Raw genomic sequence first — 27,626 nt, 5'->3', positions numbered from 1 at the left:
CACAGAGACACTCTCACACACAGACACTCTCACACACAGACACTCTCACACACAGACACATCACATACATTCACAAATTATTTTAATACATAAATAATATCCACCCAGCCTCCCTACCTGGAGAGCTGGTGTGGATCATTCCCTGGGGTCCAGTGGGGCTGCTGGGCGGCGTGCGGCAGGGCTGCGATCAGGCGCTGCGAGGGAGCTCTAACCTCTCTGCTCTGCTCCCTCGCGGGCTGTCTGCTGATGCCGCGGGAGCCGGAATATGACGTCATATTCCGGCTCCCGCGGCATCACTAGCAGGGCCGTCTTTAATATTGATTGGACCCTGAGCAAAGCATTTGCTTGGGCCCCCTGGACCCTGTACACCCTCCCCTGGCGTGCACTCACGTTATCACCCTTAATACAGTGGCAACCTAAAGTAGAGAGGTGCAAGAATATTTTTTTGGGCCTCCCTATTGCAAGGATGTTTAAAAGGTAGATCCCCATCTGTCGTACAACTCCAGCAATGCCTTGACAGCTGGGGCTCTACCATTTACCCATGTTTGCAGGTTTTTATTTAACACTAAGCAGTTTTTGTATGTTTCAATGTAAACAGGTTTTTGTATGGAATATGTTTGTATGTGGTGTTGGCGTTTAAATGTAAGCATGTATTTATGTCTAGTGTTGGTTTTTGAATGCAGGGGTGTGTATACATATAATGTTGGTGTTTAACACAGACGTGTATTTGTATGTAGTGCTGAAGCTTGAATGCAGGGGTGTATTTGTGTGTAGTGTTAGCGTGTGAATGTTGAGATGTATGCACATATACACACACAAACACACAAGTAGATATAGACACACTGACACATAGATACACAACCTGACACAAATTCCGATACACAGACACACATACCAGCGAAATACACAAAGACAACATACAGATACACACTGACACACATACAGACACACCGATACACATCCTGACATACACAAAGATTCAAACACTGACACACATGCAGTTACACAGACACACATATACACACCTGACACACTGGCAGATACACAGATACAGACACAGACTTCATACAGATACACACACAATGACAACATATAGATACACACACAGATATACAGACACATAGAGACAGACATACTTACACAGACACATAAACTGACAGACATACTGACACACACACTGACAGGCATACAGACCCACATACTGACACACACACTGACAGACATACTGACACAAATACTGACACTGACACATACACTGACACATACACTGACACATACACTGACAGACATACTGACACACTGACACATACACTGACAGGAATACTGACACACACACACACTGACACATACACTGACAGACATACGACACACACACTGACAGGCATGCGGACACACACTGACAGACATACTGACACATACACTGACAGGCATACTGACACACACTGACAGACATACTGACAGGCATACTGACATACACTGACACACACACACTGACAGACATACTGACACACACACTGACAGGCATACTGACACACACACTGACAGACATACTCACACACACACTGACAGACATACTGACACACATACTGACACATACACTGACACACACACTGACAGGCATACTGACAGACAAACTGACACACACACTGACAGGCATACTGACAGACATACTGACAGACATACTGACAGACATTCTGACAGGCATACTGACAGGCATACTGACACACACACTGCCAGACACACTGACAGACACACTGACCGGCATACTGACACATACACTGACACACACACACTGATACACACACTGACAGACTTACTGACACACACACTGACAGACTTACTGACACACACACTGACAGACTTACTGACACACACACTGACAGACTTACTGACAGACATACTGACAGTCTCAGACATACTGACAGGCACACTGACACGCACACTGACACGCACACTGACAGGCATACTGACACATACACTGACTGACACACACACACACTCAAAATTTACATTATAAAACCCACCCCCCAGTTTTCTACCTTAGAGGGTGGCTGAAGCTGCTGGGAGTTGGGGTCTGGCTAGCTCGGCCCAGACCCCCTCTGCTCTGCCTCTTCCTCCTCCCGCGCGGCTCCTCTCTTTATGGGAGGAAGTGACGCGCAGCCGTCACTTCCTCCCAGCCGGCTGCTGAAAAGCAAGAGGGCCCGGTCGCGCTCTTAAAGCGCCAGAGCGCAAGACCGGGCCCCTGCTGACAGAAGCCCACCGGGTGGCCCTTAGTGCATGGGCCACCCGGTGGGCCTCCTTAGTGTGTGGCTGCACTGGCGGGTGGGAGAAATGTTTGAGGCGGGCGGGGCCCCCGGTGCAGCTGCTTCGGGCCCCCAGGAGTAACTGGGCCCGGGGCAGCTGCCCCGTTTGCCCCGCGGTAAAGACGGCCCTGATCACTAGACAGCGCGCGAGGGAGCAGAGCAGAGAGGTTAGAGCTCCCTCGCAGCGCCTGATCGCAGCCCTGCTGCACTGGGGGCGGAGATGGTGGCCGGCAGGAGGGAGAGCTTCCCTCCTGCCGGTCACTGAAATCTTGCGCCCCCGGAGCCGGTGCGCCCTAAGGCGGCCGCCTGTGCCGCCTTATGGACGCGCCGGCCCTGTGTACAGGGAATCCCCACCAAAGAGAAAGCGAGCAGAGGATCAGGAGAGAAACCTAGGGAGGGATTAGAAATATCAGGGGATGAACTAAAAAGGGGGATTGTTAACTTGTCTGGAACCAATTTGACAGAACAAGAAATGCAGCTTTTGGAGAAGGGAATGAAATTCGCCCCTAATCAAGAGGCGGATGATTTTCAACTATACATTGATTTTAAAAAGTTTATTAGATCAATGACAGTTAGCAGACATTTTTTAAAATTCCCCAATCCGATTGAAAATGAAGATGACAATGAGCCCAATGATATACGGAAGAAATTCAAACCCAAGTCCAAATTTTTCCCTGCACATAGCAAAGGGTCACATTTGGAAACTTTTGAAAGCCTGGTTGAAAAGGATTTTGAAAAATGGGTAGGTAAGAGGAAAAGAGGTGGAAACCAAGTACAAAATTTAACTAAGGGGGAGCAAGCAGCTCTAAAAGATTTGACCTCTAGGGAGGATATCGTTATAAAGGAAGCAGACAAAGGGGGGGCAATAGTCATCATGTCAGAGCAATATTATCGCCAAGAAGCTTTTAACATTCTAGCTGATGGCAAAACTTACAAAAAACTTAAAAATGACCCCTCTCAGGCTTTTAATATAGAATTAAAAACTCTCTTAGAAGAGGCTAGAAAAGAAAACATCATTACAAAAAGGAATTTTGATTATCTTTGGAATCCTTATCCGGTTATTCCCATTTTTTATTTTATTCCAAAGATCCATAAAAATCTAACAAACCCCCCAGGGCGCCCAATAATCAGCGGGATCGAATCAATTACGGCCAATTTGTCTGCTTTCCTAGATTCCTACCTACAAAAATTTGCACAAATGGCATGGTCATACACCAAGGACACAAAATCCTTGTTACAGGAAATCGAAAGTTTGGAGTGGCAGGAAGACTACAGTTGGGCCACACTAGATGTGACCTCACTGTACACGGTCATTAGCCATAATCTTGGGCTAGAGGCAGTGGCCTTTTATTTATACCAGGATGAAAACATCTCTTCTGGTCTCAGATCTTTTATTTTGTGGGGTATCCAGTTTATAATGGAACATAATTTTTTCCTCTTTGATCATTCTTTTTATCTACAGTTGGTAGGATCCGCCATGGGTACCAGGTTCGCCCCCAGTTATGCCAACATATACATGCGCAGGTGGGAAGACCTCTGCGTACGTCGGGGGCATGACTGGGTGGTGAACCTGGTCCTATGGCGGCGATATATCGATGATGTGATCATCATTTGGAAGGGGTCAGATTCTGCTTTTATGACCTTTGTTGATCACCTCAATCAGAATAAATATAATTTGAAATTCTGCCCTGTGTGGAACCGCAGAGAAATAAACTTCTTAGATCTTACCTTATTCTGTAAGGAAAATGAGATAAAATGCTAAATGCTTCTTCAAACCAACTGATGGGAATAGCTACGTTCATAAACGTAGTTGTCACCACCAGCCTTGGTTGAAGGGCATCACTAAGGGGCAACTTACTCGAGTAAGAAGGAACTGTTCGCATACTGAGGACTTTTAGATACAGGCCCAACATATAGCTGACAAGTTGGTCAAGAAAGGTTACAACCAAAAACAGATCAACAGAGAAATTCATATGATGTCTAAAAGAAATAGAAATGAGCTTTTAATGGACGGCCCTAGTAGAAGGAATAAAGGGGAAGATTTCAAACAAGCCTTTTTCACACAATATAACATGGACCATCCAAAAATAAAGAGGAGTTTACATAAATACTGGCCCATATTGTTAGAGGACCCCATTTTGGGGGAACATCTATCCAATAGGCCAAAGATCATTTATAGGAAAAAACAAAATCTCAAAAATCTATTAGCACCAAGCTACGCCTTAAGAAATGGGTTTAAAAGTAATACCAAAGAAAGGGCTAAAGGGTTTTAGGGGCTGTAAAAGTTGTAAAGCCTGTTCACAAGTTAATACGGATAAAGCTACATCATATAATAGTTTTGTGACAGGGAAACACTTTCCTATCAAATCAGAAATTGGCTGCCGCACGACCTGTGTGGTATATCTTCTACAGTGCCCATGCGGCAGCCAATATGTTGGTCGTACAAAGAGATGTCTGAAAGTGAGATTTTTAGAACATATAAATAATATACTGAAAAAATTGGATACTCATTCAGTTCCCCTCCATTGCAATAGTTGTCCAGCTTTCTGTTTAACCCCTTAAGGACACATGACACATTCCCTTTTATTCCAGAAGTTTGGTCCTTAAGGGGTTAAAGGGATTGCGTTGTATAGGGATAGAACAAATCCAACCCCATTGGAGAGGGGGTAACAAAGAGAAAAAACTGGCACAAAGAGAATCGTATTGGATTCATAGATTATGCACTCTTACCCCTAGGGGTTTAAATGTGGATATGGACATTGTTTGTTTTTTTAATTAACTGAATTTTTACGTCTTCAAATAAATATATAACACAACACAATTTGAATATATAATATAAATACAAAAAAAAAACACACTAACACTGGTTGAGTAGTTAAAGTGTATAATGATCTGTATGTCACTTTGTTTAAGATTGAACAAATACTGGGAGCTCAATCATTCCTGCCACTTACACAATATGGATATGTTATTGAATATATAAATGAATATTCATGCCACTTTATATAAAATTGATTTGCAACTGAGGTATGTCATTTATGTCACTTTAATTGTTGTCACGTATAAAACATAAAAAATACTGCTGCTAATATATAAATACATTATTATTATTTATTTATTTTTCATTATTATTATCATTAAGAATTAATTATCACCTTTTGCAAAATTATAATAGAGATTATGAATGACAATACTTGGATAGGAAGTTTTCTCATTAATTTAAATAATGTTTTAAATCGATTATTTTTAGAGGACATACTAATATTACTTTTCATTAGGAGGTTCCATGTGATTATAGAATTAATTCTAACAGTCTTCTATTCTTAGTGGCTTGCAAACGAACATCAGGTATAAGAAAGTTGCTTCTCTAGATTGCCATTATGCTGTGGAACGCACAGTCATGTTTTTCGCTCCGAATGTGGAACGCACGACGATCACGTGATGAACAACCAAACACGTGACACAAGCGTGGCGTATGACGAATGCGGAAGCGGCCGGTGGCTTGAATGGACCCGGCTTTTTTCATTGCGGCAAAGCGGCTACACCTGAGGGGAAAACTCAGACGAATTAGAGCTGCAAGATTAGAAGACACCCACTATTCCACCAATGACTTGAAGGGATTAGCCCTATATAAGATCTTTGTAATGTTAGCGTTTTAGGATGCTGTGTTGATTTTATGTACCTGTTGAATGTATTTTACTGAAAGAGGTCCCTGAGGAAGTCCTTTCTGTATAAGGACGAAACGCGTTGGACCAGCATCTCTTACTAATTTTGTTTTTATGATATTTTATTTATACCTTTTCTAAGTTAATAAATTGCCTTTAAAGTATTCCTTTTGGTTGCTGTTTGTGGATCTCCTTGCTGATCTGGATACCCTATTGGCCATCACTTGAGGAGGACATTTTAAAGGAACATACCCCCCATTTCCATCAAGGGGAGGCACCCATAATACGCTTTATTTTTCCGGAATATGTGAGTGCATTCTGATCATTAGAAGCTTCATTACAGTGTTTTAGCAATATTTGCACTATGTTTTGTCCTCTATTTTAGGTACACTAGCAGAATCCCAAAATTTCCCATCAATTATACAGTCTTGTTATATGGTTATCAGCTGGGAGATAACCTTGGGAAGCCGTGTACCCATCAGTTACGTTTTTTCTTGTGTTTTATCACTTGTTCACGGGTGTCCGTGTGTTTGTCACTTACTTGTGACTTCTCACACCTTACAGAATAGCTCTGTTGGGATCCCAGCTTCAAAGAGGAATTTAGGTTGTAAGCTCTGGCCTCCCCTACAATCGAACTAGTAACCCCTTTTGAAATTGACAATATCACCTCTACCAGGCAGCCAATTCATATATGCACTACACAGATTACATTAAATGGCAATATTCTATAGTGCAAGGATGAATTATGTACCCTTGCCGTGACACCTCCCCCAAATCCCTGCTATTCGGTGATGTAACTTTCGTGGGGCTCTTAAATATTAAAATGTGTTTGTGGGGTGTTTTAAACTTGTGTGTTTTTTTTGTACCTGGGAGATAATTGAGTCAAGAACTGTACCAACTCAATTATCTCCCAGGCACAGGGGAGGAGTTTGTGTGTAATTGTACGGAGACCCCCTGCTGGGGGTCTGTGTATAACTTGGCTGTACCATGTCCCATTAAAAATCAACTGAGTTGTACTCCCAGAACTGTTTTAAATTACATCCTAAAAGAAATATTTTTTATACATTTTGCAAAGGCTTTAATCACATTACTGTATACCTGTATACATTTTCAGTTCTAATTAGCATTAAAAATTCTGGTTACTGAGATAAATCTTTAGGGTTATCAAAGTACTGAATCTCACAGAAATCAAAGTAATCAATCAAACAAACGTCTGAGAAAAGATTTCTTTACTTCTGACAATCTCCTGACCAATGGCTTCTTCCCAACCTTTTTCATTGATGGCTTCATGACAGGGTTGTCCTTCTTTGGTGTTTGAAGGCCTCTTGCCAAGTTAACATGTTCCTTGCAGAAATACTTGATATCGTTTTCAGACAGATGGACGAGCATACTCTCTGATAGGTCCATACACTGGGAATGCACCCAATGCCCACCTTCACTAGAGCAGTAGATCATGGCTGGTTTGTTGAGCTCGGTAGAGTAGAATGGTACCCAAGTATTTATATCCACAATACAGTCCGCACAGCATGTAATCCAGTATCCAGTCACTGACTCATCTTCTTCATCATCTTCGTTATACACATCTTCATTAAAAATGTTGAATGTAAACTCTTCAGAGTCTTCAAGAGGCATTGAGTCTTCTTGTTCTTCTAGAGATTCTTGGCTACATGACTGCAACATCAAGTCCTCATTTTGCCCAAGGTTTAATACATAAAAGTAGAAGTTGCTTTCTGAAGGTTGGTGCTTATTATCACCTGGGACACCTATTAAAACTACTCCATGGCCCATATCACCACCAAACCAAGTTTTGCTATGTTTAATCTCCGCTGTCCAATCTGGAGACTCAAATTCTTGGATATCAATAGAGTCATCACTTAGGGAAACTCTGTTACAAGTAAGTCTTTTATTACTGTCAGACTCATACCCACCAACAATCAGGAACTCATCAGGGCTGGTTTTGGTTACAATAGCACTGGAGAAGGAAATGCTGCCTTGTAGGACTTCACAAGTTACCTTTGGACTCCCAAGTGGTAGGTCAACCTTAATCCTATAGATGTTTCGGGCTCTGAGATTATTTTCATATGAATGTCCTCCTAAAATATAAATAATGTCATTCTTAGCTAATGATGAATGGAAGGAAATTCCATCCTGAAGTTCAGGAATCAAGTAAGAACTTGAACATCCAAACTGAAGATCAATAAGATAAAGCAATGGCTGGCAGTCAACCACACAGTTCCAGTTTTCTGTTGTTCGTTGATTCAATGGCAAGTAAGACCTTCCACCAAAGATTACCACTGCTGATTTGTCTCGGCTATGTACTACATTCATGGAATGGCCATATCTTGCTTCTGGGATGTCTCCTTCTATCTCTTTCTCAGAACAGCAAAGAATAATTTTCTTGTTGGTCAGTGGTGCCACAGACATCATGTATAGCTTGGAAGATAACTCATTGTTCGGTGTCTTCCCTCCATGTATAAGATACTGTGTGTCTTCATTGCCAGAGTTTGTAGGAAGACTGCAGACAGCTGGGTTCCTCAGAGGAGGTAAGTAGCAAGAGTCATTGTTAAACATGGTGGGGCGTAGTTTAAGTTCATTGTTTTTTAAATCCACCAAGAAGACCCCTGTGGGGCATGAACGCTTTGGCCAGCCTTTCTGTCCAAAGAAAAATAAATGGCTCCCAAAACGCAGCAGTGAAAACCCAGGTTGGATCAGTGTGGTATTATTGACAGCTGTCACTATCTGTAGGGTCATTACGAACGCAGACGTCAATAGCTAAAAAAATAAATGTAAAAAAATCATTAGGTCCTTTAATATTTATTGTTTTTGTAAACTAGTGGACAGAAAAGTTATTTTTTAAGTGGGAGATATACATTTACAGAAAGTCGCCCCATAGCGTGCATTTTAGTTCTAATTCTTCCCTTAATTAAAAAAAATCTTGTCACTTTAATGCAATATCTTAGTAAAATGGAGCGCATCTCTTGAATTGTAGTCTTAATTGTGAAACTGCCCATATTTTGGGTCTTTCAAATTATTTAAAGGGACATCGTAGGCACTGAAACTGGTTCATCTCATTAAAGTTGTTATAGTGTCTAAAAAAAAAGGAAGTGTGTAATCTCTGCCTTAGCCACACCACTAGTGCGGGCCGGGCGGTGGGCGGCCAGGGACCATCGTGCAGTTTTAAACTGCTTGAAAAATGTTTTAACACTGAATTGAGGCACAGTGCCAGAGGACTCCAGGCACAATAACTACATTATTAAGATGAAATGGTAAAAGTGCCTACAGTGTCCCTTTAATAGTTTTGAAGACGGGTATTTACGTAAAGGAAATATAACCCTCTATAAAAAGGTAAATAAATAATTACATACAAAAGGGATTTGTTTGTTAAACCTCCACTTCAGGATATACAGAATAGAGCCACCTACCACTGTGTTCACAATAGAATAGAATGCAAACATGAGGGTTTAATAGTCAAAGATTATTTGTTTGTTTTTTACGTTTAAAAGCTCCGCTATTTTGATGGCATGTTTTGGGGAGATGCCGGATAAGGATTGTGAGATTTATAGTCGGCAGGGTTATTGATGGCATTTTGTCATTCATGCCTTGATTTCTCATACGTTCGTATTTTTATTTTTTAATTTTTATCACGCTCTCACTATTATTTACTGAACAATCATTTCAAATTTGAGGCCAAAAAAGTCAAGTCGCAACAATAACCAAGTTGGAGATTTTTTGCTATCAATGAATTTTGGCCTGAAACTTGAAATTCTCTGATTTCCCAACACATCTCAGTTTTGTAAATAACCCACGTTTGTCTGGATATATTAATAGTTTTTGCTGTGAATGTTTATTGAGAAGAAATTATTATAATGAAACACATTAATATGTAACAGATTAAAAGTGTGTCTAAGGAGAATGCAGATAAAGGAATGTATCAAACTGCAAGGGGTATCTGCTGCCTTAAAGGAACAGTATAGTGTTCGGAATAAAAAAACTGTATTCCTAACGCTATAGTGTCGCTCTGCTATTGGGGGGAATGCTAACAATCAGTCTGGACGCCCTCTGTAGGGATGGGCCCTCAGCTTTGACGGGGGCAAATGCCCCTTGCACTCTGCCCTGGGCTGCGTGCTCTCTTGCCTGGCCTGACCACCACCTTCCTGGGAGGGGAGGGGAGGGGAGGGGGAGGGGGAGGGGGGAGGGGGAGGGGGAGGGGGGAGGGGGAGGGGGGAGGGGAGGGGGGAGGGGGAGGGGGGAGGGGGGAGGGGGGAGGGGTCAAGCAAGTTTGGCAGGTAATAATTTATAAAGCTCCAGCATATTCCGAAGCGCAGTACAGTGACATTGTAAAGCAGAGCAATGATAGAGGAATATTAAACCATTAACTTTTAATGGCTATTTACTTTTTAATTCTTAGACTCCCAAAAATAATAATAATTCAGACTATATACATTTGGCAGTTTGAAATCTATAATATACTATCGCCATCTATAATACACTATTTGTGAAGTCAGTAGCGGTCCAGCAGCTAAAGGGTTAAACTAATGTTTGGAGGTTGCTCTAATAAGCAATCAGTAGTAGTTCAGCAGCTAAAGGGTTAAACTAATGTTGGGGGGTTGCTCTAATAAGCAATCAGTAGCAGTCCAGCAGCTAAAGGGTTAAACTAATGTTAGGGGTTGCTCTAATAAGCAATCAGTAGCAGTCCAGCAGCTAAAGGGTTAAACTAGTGTTTGGGGTTGCTCTAAGCAACAGCCTCTCTGTAAAGATACAGCAGGCAGGGCTATACTTTGTGCAGTGCATCTTGGGAGAAAGAGTCCTCTTATCCAGTTTGTTTACACTATGTACCGGGAATAGAACTACATCTCCCAGCAGCCTCTGCGACCTTGGTTTTGTCTTTCTGGATTCCTGTGTATGGGAGTGAGTGACTGTAACTGCACAGAGGAGGGGAGACTGGGTATGTTTATATTTATAGTTTTATTATATGGAGGGTGCAGCACTGGGATTCATGGGTTCTCTTATCATATATACTGCTGGAATAATCACTAATTCAGATTAACCACAGATTATAGTAAAGCATGAAAATGTATACAGCGACAGGGATATTCACTAATCTGTACGGTGTCTGCCAGTGTGTGTGTATCACTGTGTGTGTGTGCGCCTGGGAGTATGTGTCTGGCAGAGTGTGTGAGTGTGTGTCAGGCAGTAGCATCTCTGTGTGTGTCTGGCAGTGTGTGTGTGTGTGTGTGTGTGTGTGTGTATATATATATATATATATATATATATCAGTGTGTTCTGTGTGTGTGTGCCTGGCAGTGTGCATCTGGGGTTGGGGTGTGTGTGTCTGGCCGTGTGAGTGTCTGGCAATGTGTGTGTGTGTGTGTGTGTGTCTGGCAGTGTACATCTCTGTGTGTGTATGTCTCTTGTGGTGTGTGTATGTGTGTCTGGCAGTGTTTACCTGTGTGCGCATCAGTATTAATGTGTGTATGGCAGTGTGTTTATAGCAGTTTGTGGCCAAGGGTTTTGTAAATGGTCTCATGAGGGCCCTCAACACCCTCTGTTCCTGGGTGTCCAACTCCTCATATCACAAATACTTGTTTGTTAGTCTACTTATTGTACAGCGCTGTGGAATTTGTTGGTGCTTTATTACTACTACTACTACTACTACTAATTAATGCTGATGACAGCATTGTGTACAAGTTGTGTGTTTAGGAAAAAAGCTGAATCTGACATTCCTGCTTTATACGCAGGTTGTACACAGATACACAGAGTGCATTGCTTTCCTGCAGCCAATCACTGCTTACCCCTATCACACAGACACATCAAATTGTACAGTTTGTAAAGTCATCATGTATTAAAAAATTGTCACATCTTGGATACTACACAACCTGACGGCTACTAAAATTACATTTTTCTTTTCTTTTTAATGATGTTTTCTGTTTGCGGTCTTCCTGTATGTTTAACCTTTCAAGGTGAAATTTTGCGCTTTTGGATAAAGAACAATGTTTACCTTGAAGCGGTAAACACTCCTATAGAGGCTGTTCTACTGAGCCACTTCCGCTGTACTAACCAGGTAATAGTCATTCAAGTGATTTTGCATTCTTATGAGATGCATTGAATGGACTTTTGCCGCGCATGAGCATCATTTTCCTATTGCTCCTCCATAAGGAGCATTCGATTGAACCATTGCTGGAGGAAACCGTGACTCCTTGATGACGCTGAGGTGGAGAGGCCGGCAGCGCCGAGGGAGTCTCTGTGATGTAAACAAATTGAATAAATATTTTTATGGCAAACTGGGGCCCTGAATACAATTAGGAACAGGGGCACTATAGCGTTATGAGTACAGGTTTGTATAGTGTTCCTTTATTTCATAACATTCTTATTTTTTGAATTACATCGTAAGTCTGGCTAGCTTTGGATAAGTGCTGCTTTGCTTTTAACACAGGTGAACGCAGTTAGTCCTTTAATAGCATTTATTGGTATGAGGGATTGAGGTACTCTCCCTTACAGAGAGGTGGCAATTCTGCGTTTTAGCATTTCATAAAGATAACATCTTTCTGAAACACTCACATTGGCTGTGTTGGAATTTTACTAAAAGATATCATAAGACAAAACGGGGAGTCCTTTGTCTCATGTATTTTCCCTCCGCTTGACAAAGGAGCTCCTTTTCGGTCTCTTGGGATCCTCCAGAGACAACAGTGTTATAATCTTGCTCATGCACCAGAGTACATCACTGATATGGCCTCCAGACAGATGAAGAGCCAGGAGCTGAAGAAAGAATATGGAGGTGCCCGGGGAGTATAACTCACCTGCACTGCACACCTGGGGCACCGCATGCCAAGTGGTGATGTCATCAAAATGCAAATACCCAGAAGCTGACAGAGCCACTTTAAGGTGGTGGAAATTGCACTCCATTTTACTTTGGGGTGTTCTATGAAACTGAGCGTCCCCTATCTCCGCAGCCCCATAATCCGCCGCACTTTAGCGAGACCAATAGGAAGGAAAGTTAGGATAAGAAATTGACGGGACCAAGGGGCATTATATACAACAGCATCTCCATTGTCCACACTAGTTAATGGTTTCTCTGTAACCCACCCTCAAGAAGTGCGATAATGACAGTTTTTTTTCTTAAATGGACACTATGGTCATCAGAACAACTACAGCTTTTTCAGAGAAATTGCAGTGTTTACATTACAGCCTAGGGATACTTCCACTGGCCACTCCTCAGATGGCTGCTAGAAGTGCTTCCTGGGGCAGTGCTGCACAGTGTGCAGCACTGCCATTAAGTGTCTCCACCCTCTGCATGCAGACATTGAACTTTCCCCACAGAGACACATTGATTCAGTGTATCTCTATTAGGATATACTGATTGGCCAGTGCTGTGTTTGACTTGTGCTGACTTTGCCCCTGATTTGCCTCCTTGACAGTCTCTGCCAATCCTATGGGGAAGCATTGTGATTGACTCAGACCACTACTTCCGATGATGTCAGCCAAGCAGGCAGCTCAGGGGCAGAGGCAGCAGCTGCAAACGTGCATACAAGTAAGATTTTACTATATTTAGGGAGGCAAGGGAGGACGGGGGTGAGGTGGGAAAGGCTTAGATGGTGATTTTAACACTATAGGGTCCGGAATGCATGTTTGTCTGTCAGTATTGTCTGTCAGTATTGTAAAAGTTGAATTATACCAATATTGGAAGAAATCTCTAAATTGACTGAGATTTGTATCACAGTTTAGCAATGTTGTTTATGTTGTGTCGATTCCCTTCATCACAGCCAGAGAATAAGGGGAGATGATGGCATTGAAGGGTCTCCCTACAGCTGGAGATATTATGAATAGTCCCTTTGCTGAGATAGAGAGGTATCCATGAAATGATCCCTGCAGATCTGTTAGATTCATTCAGTAATCGTGTATCTTTAAAAACATTTTTTACTGGATTTACAGAATTGAGGAAAAGCAAGATTTTAGGAGATACTATTACTAACGTTATGAAGTTTAAAACAGTGATACAGGGATTTCCTAAATGCTTGTTGTTCCAAAATTCTGTCCGTCCATTAAAAAGGTTTTGTGTGATACTATGAGACTTTTAATTTAATTTTTTTTTCCATCTGTGTCACCCAACAAATATTTGTGAAAACTGCAGTTCTAGATGAATTTTGCTAGGTCTATAAAATGCATGGAAATGACTCTATGCTATCGGCATAAAGCTCACTACATATTTATTGAATCCAACAGATGTTCAACGTATTCCTAAAATAGCTTCTATACTGTACCTACAAGAGATGCATTATCCCAGCTAATTTAATATATTCCTGGCTAATTGCATGTTTGTGGAACCATCTCACATTCCCTTAAAATAACTGAGCGCTGAGTGCAGAACGGTAAACAGCCCGGCTAAAATTCATCTTTTATATGAAATGTTACATGATGAATAATTTATTGGATCCAATTTATTGTGGTTGTGAAATAAATGTTTTGGTATAATGGGACACTGTATAGAAAGGTCAGACAGACCGTGCAAGTGTAGCTTAATGCTCTCTGTGTGAAATCAGCAAGGTTGTTGTTATTGTGTTGTATCATGCCCCTGACTTGGCGCATACTGCCCTGGTGTTTGGGCTTTGCCAATTAAAGGCGTTTAAAAACACGTTAGGGTCTATTCCTTTCACTTGGTTTGACCGCTATCAACATATTGAATAGTTCCACTCATCATCTGACACTTGGGACTGAACGACAAATCCCATTTACTCCTGCTGTGCCGGGCTTTGTGGTATAAGTAGAAAACCCGCTGACTAGAGTGAGAGACTTGTAATTGGTGGAGCCTCTTCCTGGTCTGGGAGGCGTCTATTTAGCAGAAGAATCACACAGCTTTTAAAAGTTCACCCCTGACTCCTTAAGCACTTTAATTTGCTGAAAAGCTTTATGTTTGAATAGTGTCTCCCAATTTTTTTCATTTTACGAAAAGTGCAGATTTCAATAGAAATTTGCACTTTCATAAATTAACCTTGTTACACCCCACTGGCTGTTACTCAGACACCTGGTCTTGTTACTTCCTGGTTTCTTTAGCTCAGTGGAGATAAACTCAAGAGGCAACAATTGCCCAGAGAGCCTGTCTTGCAAATACTTCTCATTGAGCCGTACTGGAAAGCCTGTGATTGGACAGCCACAGAAAGTGTAGGCGGGGTTAGTAGGGGGGGGACTTGCAAAGGCTGCAGTCAAGAGTTCGGTAGTTTTTGCAAGCTGTTTTAGATATACCCCGATTGAAAAAATGCACAATTAAATGCATGCATTTTTTATTTTTTTTATTTGGGTTATACCTACTAAACAATGATTTCATTTTTTATTTTTATTTTTTGGTATCTAGGTGGTGGAGTATTTCTTTAAGTTGAGTATTTTTTTGTTTTGTATATTTTTTTAATATAATATCTACATAATGCTTTAGAAATGGCAAACACGTTGGGCCCTAGAGTATCCCTTTAATAACATATTGTATTCATGCTTATAGGGAGCCTTTAGCAACCTCATCAGTTCTTTATCACCTTAACATTGAATAAATTCTGGCACCCTACCCAGATGTTTTATGGCTAAACCTCTTAATATTATTTTCTCAGCCCATGGGTGGCCATCTCTGTAGAGCTCATAGAGAAGTGGACAGAGGGATTTGGGCCCAAGAAATAGGGACTGCCCCTTCTAAATATGGACACTTGGGAGTTATGCAGATTATCACCCTGCACATGTTTAAGGGCAGCATGTGAAAGGGCATGCAGAATTCATAGCTGCAGAAAAGAAAAAGACTTATACCACAGTAACAATTCAAAGCGAATTCAACACTTTTTATGTTGTGCCAATCAGCATGAAAAAAACATTGTGCCCAGTGATGGTGGATCTGGTAATATTGTTTCCAAATTTGCTTCACAATAGGAAAAAATATATTTTCAAGGTGTTTTATTAATACCCTAGGAAATGTCTGGAGGAATCCTCCAATCCTTTAACCACATGAATAAGACCCTTTAACTGGTGGGGGAGGGTAGGAGGGCAGGGTGGAGGGGGAGTGGGGAAGGGGTGGTACAAGGCATGTCAAGTTTAACATTTAAATATACAATAAGACAAAAAAAAGATTGTTAATCAATATAGGTGTCAATTTAATATTTTTGGATGAGTTTTTCTAATGATTCAATATTCTTGAATAAATCAAAATATTAACATAATAATAACAATAAAAAATAATATTTATATATGTATAAAATATAATTTTTTTATATGTTTATGATGTTAATATTTTGCAAATATTAAAATATTTAAATATTACAATAATAAAAAAAATATTTATCCAAAATGTAATCTAAAAATATTAAATCATTTTATAAAGTTTAAACAAAATAAATTATACCGAGGCCATATTTTGGTGCTTAGATAATGTTTGAATCAAGATCACAATGTTCACTGTGTAATGTGAGAGCAATAAGTTTAATTGCTAAGCTGCAAGTCACATCTTGCTCAGACAGCCAAAACACATATACTATTTTAACTCACTGTGCCCGTAATGGTGGAGGCTGATTATACTTTTTGCATGTTGGTTTTATGAGACAAAATAATATTATTATTATTCTTTTATTATTTATATAGCGCCCTCAGATTCTGTAGCGCTGTAGAATGGGTGTGGGATGCTATCATTTTTTACAGTTTCTTCTTATAGTGGTTGTATAATTAAATAATGGAATAGGAAAATTTGCTAAATTCTTTAAAAAGCAAAAGGTAATTTAACACAGATTACCCAGCATGTAACTTGTTGACTCAGTATGATGGCAGTTGATGTTTTATCTGCACCTAGATGGCTAGAGGTTCCCAATGACGATGAATGACTGTTTAATTATTTATTTTTACAAGAGACTGAAATGTTATTTTTCATATGTCATATCTGGGTATATTTTTTCATTCACTCTCTGTTATCATTCTTTATAGTATTCTGCAATATTTGATACATGTGAGTCTGCAACGAATAAAGGAATTCTGAAATATGGGGTTTCTTTATGCAATAAACGGGTTTATACCGTGCTTCCATTAGATTTTGGGAAGGGGTGAATCTGTTCATTGTATTAAAATGTAAAAAAAAAATCCGACCTACGAAATGTAGTTTAAACATACCTCTAGTGTCCCAGGTGGTTTATTCACTAAACCCCAAATTCTCATTTCAGAATTTAGAAAACCAGTAGGCGACTTTTTAATTTGTTATCAAATCACCTATTGTTGTTTACATTTTAAACATCAAAAAATGTAATTCGCTACAATTCTGTGTTTAGTGTGTAAACGTTTCAATCCAGCATTGAGTAGGAATAGGGTAGTAGATTATTATTATCGCCATTTATATAGCGCCAACAGATTCCATAGCGCTTTACAATATTATTAGAGGGGGGGGGGGGGGAGGTTAGGTATTGAATTAAAAAAAAAAGTAAAATACAATTACTTTTAGAATTATACCTTAAAGGAATGGACGTACCTGTAGTATGTGAATGAGCCCAATTCAATGCGTTCCTCCCTTGCAGTGCTATTTTAGGGAAGGTAGCTTGTGTGTCGCTGAAACTACGTTGGTAACAATGACCAGATGTGACACTAACCTCAGACTGATGTGGGAAATTGTCTGTGACGGTTTTTTTTTTTCTTTCTTCAAAACTTCAGTTGAAACTTTCTAAGTTGTTTAAGGTTTTGTAGGACCAGTCTGAAGCCGAGTTTCACTTCTTAACAACGGCTGTAATTGTTTTTAAATTTCTCTCTTTTGCGCCTATTGGCTGATTTTAAATTTACTTTCAGGAAAAGTTTACAAGTAAGAGTTTTACTCAATAAACCCCACATTGTGGAGAATTCAGAACACAGGTCTATTTCAAATCTAAAGCAGAAAAAAATATGTGAATTTCGATAAATTTTTCAGTCTGATATTTTGGATTAAAAATTGCAATTTTTCACAATTCATGTTATTAGATACAATAAATACTTGACGTATGGAGATTTTGTTTGAATTCCTTGCAATTCTCACTTTAGTGAATTTTGAATTTAAAGGACCACTATAGGCACCCAGACCACTTCAGCCCAATGAAGTGGTCTGGGTGCCAGGTCCATCTAGTTTTAGCCCTGCAGCTGAAAACTTACTAGTTTCAGAGAAACTGCTTTGTTTCACTGCGGGTTAATCCAGCCTCTAGTGGCTGTCTCCCTGACAGCCGCTAGAGGCGCTTCCGCGATTCTTACTGTGAAAATCACAGTGAGAAGATGCTGAACGTCCATAGGAAAGCATTGAGTAATGCTTTCATATGGGCTGTTTGAATGCGCCTGCGACAGGCGGAGAGTTCCCCAGCACAGAGGTAGCCCGGCGCTGGAGAAAGGTAAGTGGCTGAAGGGGTTTTAGGAGTGGGACCCTGAGAGTGGGGGGGACCTATGACCCTATAGTGCCAGGAAAACTAGTTTGTTTTCCTGGCACTATAGTGGTCCTTTAAAGACAAAATAGCCAAAAATAAAACAGAATTTCCAAATTCAGCTATTTTGACTTAATTCCTGACCATTCTCACTTTAGTGAAATATTCCTGGTCTGCATTAATTAATATTTGGGTATCGATAACTTGACTGGATACTTGTTTGCAACAGTGATACATCTCTAGATCAAAAACGCATCAGATTTGTAATCTGAAGATTAGAAAATAAGAGCAAAAGACATTGCTTCCTTTTAAAAACCCCCACAATTTGCATATAAACCACCAAAATATTGTGGTTAGTAAAGTCTGCCTGTTGGATCCCATGAGAGCATTTTTAACCTTTTTATACTGATCTGAAATTAATTTAAACCGCACGATTAAGATGCTGGAGATTGTCATATTTCCATGAAATAAAACCACAAGCCTGGATTAAAATTCCCCCCAAACATTTTCTTTTTTACATGTCTGTTTTAATTCGCTAGAATTTAAAGGGCCTCTCAAAGTATTAGAACACTTACTATTCATGTAGTGGTTATGGTGCTGTAAGTCTATGCGTGCACCCCGCCATTTGTTGGCTAACTAGTGTGCCTGCCCCCTATCTGCTGAAACTGGATCTACACTTTTCTTTTACAAAGGGTGATTCTGTCCACCCTGGACAGCAATGAAAGACTGGGATCAATTGGATACAACATATTGTTCAACCGTGAAAAGGAGTCTCATCTCGTTTGCCTAAATTTGTTGTCACCGACTTGCCTTTCTATACAGCTCTATATCGTAATACTATGGTTTGTTACTTGATAAATGTTAATTCTGATTAACTTAAAGGGAAGCTATAGTGGTAGAAAACTACAGTAAAATAGACATCAGCTTCAAAAGTCGTAACTTGTTTAGTCTGAGACAAAACTCTTAACGAAACACACCGGGCATCTATGCAAGTTATACGGCTTGTGCAGGTTATGGTGCAATAAAAATCTTTCATTTTTTTTTTTTTTTGACAGAGGTTACATGTACATAACAGATGAAGAAGTAAACACAGTGTAAATCTCTATGTGCATGTATACAGTAAAAAACGTACATCAAATTTAGAGCATCAAATTACCCCTATTTATATCTTAGTGCCCCTGGCTGATGCACTCTACTAGGGGCGACTCTCCTTTTCGTGTTATTAGCTCAATCAAGTTACCTCTAGTCAACATTTGTATTTCTAAGAGATTAACATCACTTCTTATATTCTGGTCAACTTAACTAACCTGGTACAGCCTCGTAGGTGTTATTCTCACTGACTGGTATGCCCCTTTTAGCTTTCTGTGTCATACGATATTTGTCGTAGAGAATGGGGGATACCGCGTCTCTTTTCCTATCCTTGGGGTAAAATCTTTAATTCTTGTCGCGCGTTTTTGAATTAGTTCCACTTTCATTTTCAGACGAATGGATCTCTTGCAGAGTACTGTACTCCATATTCCAGGATTTTATGGGACATATCCAGCTCTTTCATTGAAAATCATGCGCAGGACCTACTGGATATTCTCTTTATGTATTTTACCTGCTTATTTTATATAATACACCATTTAAATGTATTTAAAGTAAATTAAAATGTATTGATTTCTTTTGTCCTCATGTTGCGTTTTGAAATATTTTTTTTCTATTTTTAAAAGTCCATTTTAAATATATTTATATTTTAGAGTGTTGCCGCTTTTTTGTTATATTTGTCATGGCAGTTGAGGCCGCTCAAACATTGTGTGTTTTTTTATCTTATGTTTGTATCGAGTAAATCGCTGCTACATTTTCTGATGCTTTTTGTCATCTATGATCAATGGATACCTGGATACATTGCATGAAAGCTGTGAGCTTCTTGTTTCAATAATCCGTTTCCTTCTTGCACTTCCAGGAGAAGACAGGGAAACATGCCAAGTCAACAGGATTTACATCCTCCCAAGTCAGAGGAAGAATTGGCTCAAGAGATCTTGCATCGTTTTATCAGTGTTCCAGAGCAGACATACGAACACTTTCTGGCAAGCTTTTCCCATGCTCCTACAGGTGTAGTGTATTTATGATCACATAATTCTCAGCATTTTGAATATCTAGAGTAGAGAGAGACAAATTGTCCCAGCTCAAGTAAACCTAAAAACGGTCTTAATTCTTTGGTAGCCTTGAGGGAAAACTGTAAAAACCTGCACAGTGCCTAAGCACAGCTACACAGTTCCTCCGTTTAGTAAAGAAATTTAAGTGATCCTTGGTCAGCAGTAACTCTTACCCGACCAAAGATCACTGTGCTTTACCTCCAGCTCGTTCAAGGGTTAAAATCTACTGTACACGCCAAGCAAAAAATGAGAGACCGATAGGTATGGGTTTCCCAATGTGGGACTGTTTTTCCTAAACAGGGACACTAGGGTTGCATGTGTGCAATATGTTTTCACTCATCTGTAAATTAAATTGAATCCAAAATATATATAAATAAATAAAAAACTTTTTTTTTTTTATTCCCCAAAATGTAATTTTCAAATTCAATATTTGTGAGCACTACAAACAAGCCATAAATTTATATCCGGTAAATATTTTTCACATATGCACCTAAAGATTATAAAACTCAAAACTATTAAAGTAGTGCATATCATTCTTGGCAATTGGATATTTAATTACATTTAAAAAAAGGATTTGTTGAGGTCTGCACATCAATGTCCAAAGCACCATTTGGACAGATTGCAAAGCATACTGGGAAGGCATATCTGCCCCAAACCCTTTGTGTGTTATAATAAATCTTTCAGATCTTTTATTTTCCCAATGACTTGTCCGAACAGTATAATACACTCTGTAAAACAGCCCTCTTAATGTACCGCTACTTCGTTTTATATAATGGATATGCATTACCTTGGAATATGTTATTTAATGTTTTAGTTCCATATGTTCTGTTCTCCCTGTTCACAGTGTAACATTATTTTATTGAACTTGTCCCTCTATAAATGACAACATAGAAAAAAATTGCATAAAGCAAACATTTATTTTCTGCTACTATAGTAACAAAGGCATTCTGAGTGTCACAGTTATTGCTTTGCATCACATGATTCCAGAGTAGAATTTATCAGCCCTGTCGAAAAAATAAATTGGGGAACCTTTGACATAACTGGTTATTCTTTAAAGGAACACTATAGTCACCTAAATTACTTTAGCTAAATAAAGCAGTTTTAGTGTATAGATCATTCCCCTGCAATTTCACTGCTCAATTCACTGTCATTTAGGAGTTAAATCACTTTGTTTCTGTTTATGCAGCCCTAGCCACACCTCCCCTGGCTATGATTGACAGAGCCTGCATGAAAAAAAAACTGGTTTCACTTTCAAACAGATGTAATTTACCTTAAATAATTGTATCTCAATCTCTAAATTGAACTTTAATCACATACAGGAGGCTCTTGCAGGGTCTAGCAAGCTATTAACATAACAGTGGATAAGAAAATCTTAATTAAACAGAACTTGCAATAAAAAAAGCCTAAATAGGGCTCTCTTTACAGGAAGTGTTTATGGAAGGCTGTGCAAGTCACATGCAGGGAGGTGTGACTAGGGTTCATAAACAAAGGGATTTAACTCCTAAATGGCAGAGGATTGAGCAGTGAGGCTGCAGGGGCATGTTCTATACACCAAAACTGCTTCATTAAACTAAAGTTGTTCAGGTGACTATAGTGTCCCTTTAATGTTCAGAATCTGGGTTCCTGTAATTCATGAGAATGGTTTTATTAACGCTATATTCATTTTTAAAATTGTTTCAAAATGGCTCTATTGTGCAGAGGACCTTGCCCTGCACATGGATGTTATTTTGAGTTATATTACATTAACAATTATCATAATATTACAAAGTATTTTTCTTGGATGTATAGGTATAAATGTGTCTGGTTCTTGAGTATACCCGGGAGTACATGTTATGACCTGTCTCAATCATACTCATTTGGCCAACTTTGGAAACAAAAGCAAAATTGAACTGGATTGATGATGCTTTTAGTTTGTCTTTAGGTTAGCACTATAGCATACCTTTCGGCCATCCTGGATTTCAGCAGAAAGCAGGAAAGTCCTAGCTCGAGACTTCTGTCGTATTGTCCCCAAAAAGCTGACATATCATTCTGGACACCATGGAAAAGATTTAAAAGAGTCGCTGACACTTTTATGAGGAATTTTTGGCACAATTTATTAAATCTGTATTTTTTCTGTTGCTTTTTTTGCGCCCTAACTATTAGTTAAATATATATATTTTTACCGGCAATGCAACACACTTATTACATTGCCTAACATTTTTATTCTGTTTCACTCTTCTTTTTTTTCTAAATTTGGCATTCTGCTGAAATGAAAATTTGCGTCAAACTGGAGAAATTTACTATGAGGAATTTTTTTTTTCACTTTTAACACACTTTAGTAAATGCTAACAAACTAATGACAGAATTGTAACTTTTCAAAACACTTTTCAGAGATATCCTTCTGGCATTCCCACCTCCAGTCGTGATCCCCCCAGTGTTGTCGTGGTTGCTGTAGGCTCTCGTTTAGTGATCTGACAATATTCCTACGGTGCAGATAAAGAGAATAAAAAGTTAATATTTTAAGGCTGATCCATGAAGTGTGCCGATGGATGTGTAGGGGCAGAGGAAATGGATGGCTGTGGGTTTTATTGACTGCGAGTGCAGAATCCCACGTGAAGATAAAGAGATGTTTTTAATTCACAGATCACTTGGCAACATCTGCTGTTTCTATTGACGACTTGTTGTTCTACTAGTCATGCAGAAAATAACAGGGCCGTTCACACTGGCCTAACCAGAAAAAACACCTTTTACATTATACTTGGAAAATAGAGGCGGGCAGCGAAATACGCTGGTAAGCAGATAACGATCGTTACAATTAAATTAGACTTCTAACGGGGCTTTGGGACACACTCTACAATCACAGACCAAGAGGACCTCTTATTGCATTAGTCCGTAGTGACATTTTAAGTTAAAAACTTTAAGCATTATTGCCGTTTAATTGTGATATAATTAAATTTAATAGTGTTGGTTATTTATTTATAAAATATTTTCTCTCGTTTTCAAGTATGTCCTGGGTCCACAAAACATTGCATTGTTACAATAGGATACAATATCACAAAAAAAAATACAATATACAAATTATATATATATATAGTTAAAATGCAATCTAAGATTTACACACACACACACACACACACACATATATAAATTTATTTAAATAAAGTCAACGATGACAGGTGCATTCTGTGCTGAGGTATATTGCCATAGATCTCTTAAAAGATTTTAGATTGAATGAAGATTTGCCTGTGTCCCTGAGGTTATTCTATAATTGCGGTGCTCTGTAGGAAAAGGAGGATCGACTCACTTCATTTTTGTATTTCGGTATGCTAAATATCCTGCTAGTACTGGATCGGAGGTTATAGGAGGTGGGAACAGCCGGTGAGAGCATTCTACTCAGGTAGGGTGGGAGCTTCCCAGAAATGCTCTTATGCACAAGGCTGGGAAGATGAAGAGTGCGTCGGGATTCCAGCGATAGCCAGTTTAGCTATTTTAACATATCACAGTGGTGGGTAAAGTAATTGCATTCTAATACAAAGCAGCAGAACGAATTATATAATGTATTCAGTTTATTAAGGTGGGTTTGTGGTGCGGGTGCATACACTACATCCCCATAATCAATGACCGGCATTAGCATTTGCTGTACAATCTTTTCCTTTTTCTGTAGGACTTAGGCAGGATTTGTTTCTGTACAGGGCACCTAGTTTTGGGTAAAGTTTTGAAGAGATTTTTTCAATGTGAAGGCCAAAGGATATTTAAAAGAGCAGACTGCTGTCAGTGTGCTATTTGAATTTGTTCTGATACACAATTGTTGATTTTGAAGTTTACGTAATTTAGGTACAGTTCCAAAGATCATTGTAACGGTTTTGTCAGTTTTTAGGAAGAGTTTGTTATCTGCTATCAAGCTGCGGTAGCTTGGGTTATAATGGCTTACTATGTATACTTAAAAGTTTGTTTTGTCCAGTTTGTTTATTTATTTTAAAAGGAAATAAAAAATATATATATATATAAAATGGGAACCAGTCAAAATGTCAGCCAGGTGATTTGTGGGAAACAAATGCCACTAATTTGTAGCCTTGGCAACAGGAATGCTTAGATAGACTACATTTCCCATGATGCTTGGATTGCCTTTAATGGGAAATTTACTTTCTAAGCTTTTGAGTTCGGGGCAGATTAGCCATCACTTTTCTACACGGAAGGGATTGATAATATTTAAGTAAAAATTGTTATAAAAATATAAAACGTGTTTTTGAATTTTGTTTAAACTCTCTAGGTAGGAGAGCCGGAACTGTTTTACTTTGTGATTCTCATACCATAGCATATAGTGATGTCATGTGTACATGCGCAGTGCTGTCATGATCTGCAATAGAGAATGATTGTATTCAATGCTCCTTAATGCTAATCTATTCAGGAGGCCTAAAAACAGATATGTTCCTGACACTACAGAGTCCCTTAAATTTATAAAAGTGCCAATTTCTAATATAATTTGCACTTTTTGTAAAATTAAAAAAAAAGAGGACACACTCTTCAAGTGTTTGGGTTCTTCTGTATGCTTGTCATTTAAAGGAAGAGTTCATAGTATTTTGTCTTTAAAGGGACACTCCAGGTACCCAGACCACTTCTGCCCATTGGAGTGGTCTGGGTGCCAACTCCCACTACCCATAACCCTGCAAGTGTAATTATTGCAGTTTTTTTTATAAACTGCAATAATTACCTTGCAGGGTTAACTCCATCTCTAGTGGCTGTCTACTAGACAGCCACTAGAGGGCACTTCCGTGTCTAGCACAGATTTTCTGTGCTAGAGTGTTGCTGGATGCTATGTGAGGACCTCCAGCGTCGCTCAATTCCCCATAGGAAAGCATTGAAAAGCATTGCCGCGCATGCGCATTGGGTCTCCCCAGCCGGCGGGCGGGATCAGTCTCGCCCACCGGCCGACGTAATGCAGAGGAGGAGTGGTGGCAGAGGAAGAAGCAGCGACGTGGGACATGTCCCTACCTCTGGTAAGTGACTGAATCGGTTTTCACCCCTTCAGCAACCGGGGATTGGGAGGTGGGAGGTAGAGGGGACCTGCAGTGCCAGGAAAACGGATTGTTTTCCTGGCACTGGAGTTTCCCTTTAAAATATAATGGGCTCCTTTCCACGATTTCCATGATGGAATGGTACTCACATTGCCTCCATTGATACCGACCACTACTTAGCGTTTTCCATTTTACAAATTTCATGCACATCAAGAAAACCAAACAAACACTTTTCCAATTATTTTCCATTGTCACTCCACCATTATCATAAAAAAGTCACAGAGCTAATTCGGACTTCGCCTCTTTCTACACACCAAACTTGCCCAATTTCACGGCTATTTATTAAAAAAACCGCATGTACCTTGTTCCTAGGATTTAATGCTTAAGTGTACTGAAATATCGGATAAATGTATGTATTATTATGGGATGTGCTGATAGTTTACAATTCTCAAGTTCTCTTTTTTGTCTAAATAAGACAGGTGTAATTTTTAGTCCGATGGCAACAGGTACTTAACCGCTTCTTAGCATTTATATTCTTCTTTTAATCTATACGGGGGTCACTAACATTTTCAGCAGCCGCTGATTGCCAGTCCTCAAACTATAAGTTTTGTTTTATCGAAACAGCCTGCAATTGTGAATGATAATGACTGCCATTTTAGCAATTACCGACTTCTTTGTAAATGACTGCGCAATACAATCGTGGGAAAAAGCTCAAAATGGGATGTGGGGGAGGGAAAAAAGAAAGGGGTGTGGGGATGATCCGTCTTTCCTCCCGGAACCAACATCAAGAAGATTCAAGGCATTACAACAATAAATTACCCATAAACAAAAATATTTACAATTTCTCTCCAGTCTTAATGAATTATTTAATCAGATATTTAGGGTACATGGATTATGGCCCGTTTTGTCCAATGAAGTGCTTGCTATTTTTTTGGATCCCAATAAACATTTAATGCTAGTCAGTTTGGCTTTCCTGTACCATAGAATGAATCTCAAGAACACAGTGCAATTACTTTCTCAGAGGTAAAAACTCTTAAAGCGGCACTGCCATGTTTTTTTTTCTCTTTCAGTTTTCCTAACCTTATGCCCCTTGTATCTTAATGAATGTACTTCCCCTATTGCCACTTGACTTTATTTATATTTATCTTCTTTTTTCTTGTTCCGGATCTTAATACATGGGCACCTCCATTTTGTTCTCCTCTGAACATGAAATCTGCAGATTGCCATCTGAGGGATTCTATTTTTTGATGGATTGTGGGTAACGGTGACATCGCCGCTGTGGGTCCAGTATCCGTGAGGCAGGTAAAAGTGAGAATACTGATTGGTGTAACGTTTTTCCTATGCGGAAGCATTGGATTGGCTAAGATAATCAAGCTTGATGATCTCAGCCATAAAGGCGTGGCCGCCTGCGAGAAGACCGGCACGGCGTGGGAAAAAAAGGTAAGTATAAACACGATTCTCATGTGATCGGAGGGGGGATGGTCACCTAAACATACACACTATCTGACAGACAGACACAGACACACACATACTCACAGACCCGCACATACTCACAGACACAGACGTACACACAGACTTACACATAGACATGCACATACACACAGACACACACATACACAACGACACGCACATACTCATAGACAGGCAGACACACAGATACCATGACAGACACTCATACTCATACACACACTGACAGACAGACACACTCACCATGACATACATACATACATACACACACACAGACAGGCATACCCACAAACACTCATTCACAAATTATTATAGGTTTTAATGCAATTTTAATGCTCCCAGCTTCCTCCTCTGCTCCCTCGTGTGGTGCTTAGTGATGCCAGGGCAGAGGGACGTCTTATTCCGGCTTGGGCCTCACTAAGTGCCGCGTGAGGGAGCTTTCATGCCTGCTTACAGTACACGCAGCCTATTGCCCGCATCCACTCTCCCCAGGACGCCCGCCTCGGATGGAACAGGCTCACAAATCCCAGGAGTCAGGACAAAATTCCTGGCCTCCATGGCGACCTGGCACCTAGGATTTATCGAGCCCTGGCTTAGAGTGTCAGGTGATTGCTCGAAGCTAATCAGTGGTGCCCCTGCCTGATGCTGACCGAGCCGCCTGCTATCTAGAATT

The 27,626-nt window shown here is 39.8% G+C and overlaps 2 protein-coding genes across 5 annotated transcripts in view; one reads left to right on the top strand and one right to left on the bottom strand.

Moving 5' to 3' along the window:
• Positions 1 to 27,626, top strand: part of IFTAP (intraflagellar transport associated protein) — a 526,063-nt gene that overhangs the window by 468,352 nt on the left and 30,085 nt on the right. For 2 of the 4 annotated variants that reach the window (XM_063438036.1, XM_063438033.1), the window contains exons 1-2: positions 10,842 to 10,913; positions 20,300 to 20,448. In XM_063438036.1, the coding sequence (XP_063294106.1) occupies positions 20,316 to 20,448 (133 nt within the window). In that variant the 5' untranslated portion in view covers positions 10,842 to 10,913; positions 20,300 to 20,315. Of the gene's footprint in view, positions 1 to 10,841; positions 10,914 to 12,277; positions 12,303 to 20,299; positions 20,449 to 27,626 lie in introns of those variants that run through there. The other 2 variants (XM_063438035.1, XM_063438034.1) reach the window with 2 other exon arrangements.
• RAG2 (recombination activating 2) lies at positions 6,874 to 17,555 on the bottom strand. The gene is made up of 2 exons (XM_063438030.1): positions 17,448 to 17,555; positions 6,874 to 8,740 (listed from the first exon to the last, which is right to left on the bottom strand). Exon 2 carries the CDS (start codon positions 8,717 to 8,719, stop codon positions 7,166 to 7,168), a length of 1,554 nt encoding a protein of 517 aa, XP_063294100.1. The 5' UTR covers positions 8,720 to 8,740; positions 17,448 to 17,555; the 3' UTR covers positions 6,874 to 7,165.

The sequence above is a fragment of the Pelobates fuscus genome, chromosome 12, assembly GCF_036172605.1.
Source record: "Pelobates fuscus isolate aPelFus1 chromosome 12, aPelFus1.pri, whole genome shotgun sequence".
In the NCBI taxonomy this organism is placed as follows: Eukaryota; Metazoa; Chordata; class Amphibia; order Anura; family Pelobatidae; genus Pelobates; species Pelobates fuscus.
The sequence above is the reverse complement of the archived record's forward strand: the minus strand, read 5'-3'. Positions and strand labels throughout refer to the sequence as shown.

What these genes read in the sequence shown, in the direction of transcription:
- RAG2 (XM_063438030.1), bottom strand. Translation starts at nt 8,719, where the DNA reads ATGACCCTACAGATAGTGACAGCTGTCAATAATACCACACTGATCCAA.